This window comes from Telopea speciosissima, chromosome 8 (assembly GCF_018873765.1).
Source record: "Telopea speciosissima isolate NSW1024214 ecotype Mountain lineage chromosome 8, Tspe_v1, whole genome shotgun sequence".
NCBI lineage: Eukaryota > Viridiplantae > Streptophyta > Magnoliopsida > Proteales > Proteaceae > Telopea > Telopea speciosissima.
In genome coordinates, this window is record NC_057923.1 from 33732837 (window position 1) to 33736897 (window position 4061).

Below are 4061 nucleotides of genomic sequence, written 5' to 3' on the forward strand. Positions count from 1 at the left end.
TCGCACTCCAACGGGAAGAATGTGGAACATCATGGATCTTTTAGGGAAAAATTACTAAGAGGGTAAAATTGACAATATAACTTTGGGTGATACTAAGAGGGTAAAATCGACATTTTAGCTTTGGGTGGTAACCCTGCTTAACGTTAGGGGGAAGGTTGCCATTTTGACCAAGTTTGGTAAGTCCATGACATATTGAATACTTCCAAGGGGTGTCTGTGAAATTTTCCCTATTTTCTTTTGTTTTTGGAAACAAACGCCAAGGAAATATATATTTTTTTCTTTTTTTTCTTTCTATTCTATCCAACCAATCACAGCCTTACTTTTATAACTATACCAGATCCATGGGTTTAGACAAGATTGAACTAGTCCCAGGGTCTTAAAACTCCGAATCGACATCCAAATCGGTCTAAGTCGGTAAAAATTGGTCAAAACCGGTCATTAATCGGTATGAATCGAATTGATCCAATTCACCCATTTTTTAAACCCCAACTAGCCCACACACCACGATGGTCCGACCTGTTTGATACTTGGTCTTCTTCTTTGAACTGAAAAGAAAACCACTTCAAAGTGTAAACCTTACACCCTGCCAATATACTGATTCTTTAGTATCTCTGGCTCGCTGCCGTCGTCAAACCCCCGTTGATAACAGCCGATGAGATTCTCAAACACTCCTTCGATAATCTCGCCATGGCTGTTCCGCCCTTGCAGAAACGCCACACCCCTCTGCTCGCATACGCAAAATCGATTCTTGAGCTCAGAAACAATGATTACGGAAGAATCCATCTCCAGATCAGTAGTTCCGGCAGAACCCACTTCAGAGATGGAATCTCCAGAGAAACTCAATTCCCAAATTGAGATTTTGGAGCAACCCACTCCTGGAGAATTCAGGTATGCTCAATCTACCTCACCCCTTTTGCAAATTCAGCTAGATAAAGATGTCACTCAGGATCATGTAATAGAGGTTCTTCTGAACAACCAGCAAGATCCTATATCTGCTTTAACTTATTTCAAATGGGCTGAGAAACAGAGGGGTTTCGCTCGAGGTGTGGATGCTTTGTGCATTGTGCTCCATATTCTCGCGCGGTCGAGGAGCTCTTGGGCTGCTGGACATCTACTGAGTCAATGCATTTCTGCTAATTCTATTCCTAGGGCAAGTGTTATGGTTGATCACCTAATCGAGAGCTCAAAAAGGTGCCAATCGGATTCCCGTGTATTCGATTATCTGTTGAAAAGCTATTTACTAGCTGGGCGGCTCGAAGAGGCAGTTGATTGTTTTGATAGAATGACTATGAGCAGCATTGTCCCTCGAACTGCATACAGAAATAGTCTTCTGAATGCTTTGGTTCAGGCCAACATGACTGATAAAGCTCGAAATTTGTATTGGAAGATGCTGGATGAAGGAATGAACTGCGATTGTTTTGCTCTAGATGTGATGATGCGTGCTTGTTTGAAAGAAGGGAAGCCCCAGGAAGCTGTAGAGTGCTTTCAGACAATGAAAGCTAGAGGATTTGAACGAGATCCTGTCACATATGGGACTGTTATTCGCGCTGCTTGTAGGAAACCTGATTCGAAGGCTGCCTGTGAATTGTTGAGGGAGATGAAAGATATGGGCTGGAGTCCGTCTGAGATCACTTATTCCGATGTCATTGGAGCTTGCGTAAAGCAGGGGAATATGGTGGTGGCGTTAAGATTAAAGGATGAAATGGTAAGTGATGGCCTGCCAATGAATTTGGTGGTTGTGACGAGCATAATTAAGGGGTATTGCATACAAGGCAACTTGGATGGTGCTTTGGATTTGTTTTCCAAGATGTCTGAGAGTAAAATCCATCCAAACAAAGTCACATTTGCAGTTCTCATTGAAGGTTGCTGCAGGAATGGAAGAATGGAGAAGGCTCATCAGCTTTATACCCAAATGAAACTCATGGGTATCTCCCCTAGTGTCTTCATTGTCAACTCCATGATCAAGGGGTCCTTGAAAGATCAGTTGTTGGAACAGGCATCTAAGCTTTTTGATCAAGCGGTTGAGAGTGATGTAGCTAATGTGGTAACCTACAACATTCTCATGCACTGGTTCTGCAAAGATGGTAGGGTAACTGAAGCTTGCCATCTATGGGAAAAAATGTTGAGTAATAGGGTGGTACCAATCACGGTTTCTTACAACATTCTGATACTTGGCCACTGCAGACTAGGTAATATGGACTTAGCATTTTCTGTTTTCTCTGAAATGCATCAGAGGGGAATCAAACCTAATTTGGTCACCTATTCGATTCTGATGGATGGGTATTTCAAGAAAGGTGAGATTGATCAAGCTTTCAGTGTTCATGAACAAATGTTGAGTTGCAGGATTTCTCCCAATAATTTCATATACAATACAATCATAAATGGTCTCTGCAAAGCTGGTCGGACATTTGATGCAAGCAAAATGTTGAAAAAATTCAAGGAGGAAGGCTTTATTCCCATCTGTATGACTTACAATAGCATTATTGATGGATTCATAAAAGAGGGTTCCATAAACTCTGCATTGGCAACATATCGAGAAATGTGCGAGAGTGGGGTATCCCCTAATGTTATTTCTTATACATGTTTGATTGATGGTTTCTGCAAAAGCAATAAGCTTGATATTGCTCTGAAGATTCGGAATGAGATGAGGGCAAAGGGTCTGGGGCTGGATATTGCTGCATATAATGCTCTTATAGATGGTTACTGTAAAAGAGGAGATATAAGACATGCGCATGAACTTTTCACCGAACTTCTTGAAGTTGGTTTGACCCCAAACACTGTTATTTACAATAGTCTGATTGGTGGCTTTAGAAAACTACAGAACATGGACGCAGTAGTTGCCTTGCATAAGAGAATGGATGAAGAGGGAATTCCATGTGATTTAGCAACTTACACAACCTTGATTGATGGATCACTTAAAGCAGGCAATATAATTTTCGCATCAGAGCTTTACACTGAGATGCTAGATAAGGGTATTGTGCCAGATATTATCATTTTTAGTGTTCTCATATATGGTCTTTGCAATACAGGGCAGCTAAAGAATGCACATAAAGTCTTGGAAGAGATGGATAAGAAGAAAATGTGTCCTAATGTTCTTATCTATAACACGTTAATAGCTGGATATTTCAAGGAAGGAAATTTGCAGGAAGCTTTTAGATTGCATGATGAGATGCTTGACAGAAGCCTTACACCTGATGATACAACTTATGATATCCTTGTAAATTCAAGGTTTGAAGGAAAATCTCCCTGCTGGGGCCGTGAAGTGCTTAAATAAAACTCTTCAAATAGTTCTCTTATTAGCTTGTGCAGAAAATACCACAGAACTTTGTGGCATATCTTTGCTCGCTAACTGCAACTTCATATTGGGTGAGTGTTTTACTGTACCTATACTTTGACTTTTTGCTTTTCTATTCTACACTGGATTAGTCTTCTTTTCTTTTATCATCACAGTGGAAGTCATGTGAAACCTTGCAGTATTTATCATTGATTGTCGTCTTCTGTTGTGTCTAGGAAGAGGTAGTGACCATAAACATACTGCATGTCATAATGTTTATTAAGCATATTTTTTTATACATTACTTATTCATCTTCAAGAAACTGAATATTTGGATTACTAGTTGATCATTAATGTTCAAATTTCATGAATATGGTATTTCATTGTCTCATGTGAAAGTTATCTAAAAGATAAGGTGCATCTTAAGCCTAACTCTTATGCAAATGAATGTTGCAACAAACCATAATTTACTGTCATCACATGCTTCTTTAGACAGAATTTGAGTGGTTGAAATATCGATGCTCAAGTGGAGCAACCTTGACAGCATTCTATACCAGGTTTTAATGTTAAGTATTCCTCTTTGTAGAAGTCAGTCATGACCATGCTTTTGGGAAAGTGCCCTTTTCCTTATGTACCTCATTTAGCATTTTAATAATTTTTTATATATAAAACCTCTTTACTTAAAGAGTTCTAGGCATTATGATTTAGAATGAGCTTTTATTGGTTTTGAGCTTCAAGCTTATGTATGTGTTAGTGGTGGAAAATGAGGTTTATTCTAGTTGCTGAAT

The 4061-nt window shown here is 39.4% G+C and overlaps 1 protein-coding gene across 1 annotated transcript; it reads left to right on the forward strand.

Moving 5' to 3' along the window:
• The first annotated feature begins 622 nt into the window (after positions 1-622).
• On the forward strand, positions 623-3659 carry LOC122638252 (pentatricopeptide repeat-containing protein At3g54980, mitochondrial-like). Its single transcript, XM_043831120.1, has one exon. The coding sequence runs from the start codon at positions 653-655 to the stop codon at positions 3272-3274; it is 2622 nt and encodes an 873-aa protein (XP_043687055.1). The 5' UTR covers positions 623-652; the 3' UTR covers positions 3275-3659.
• The last annotated feature ends 402 nt before the right edge of the window (positions 3660-4061 follow it).

What these genes read in the sequence shown, in the direction of transcription:
- LOC122638252 (XM_043831120.1), top strand. Translation starts at nt 653, where the DNA reads ATGAGATTCTCAAACACTCCTTCGATAATCTCGCCATGGCTGTTCCGC.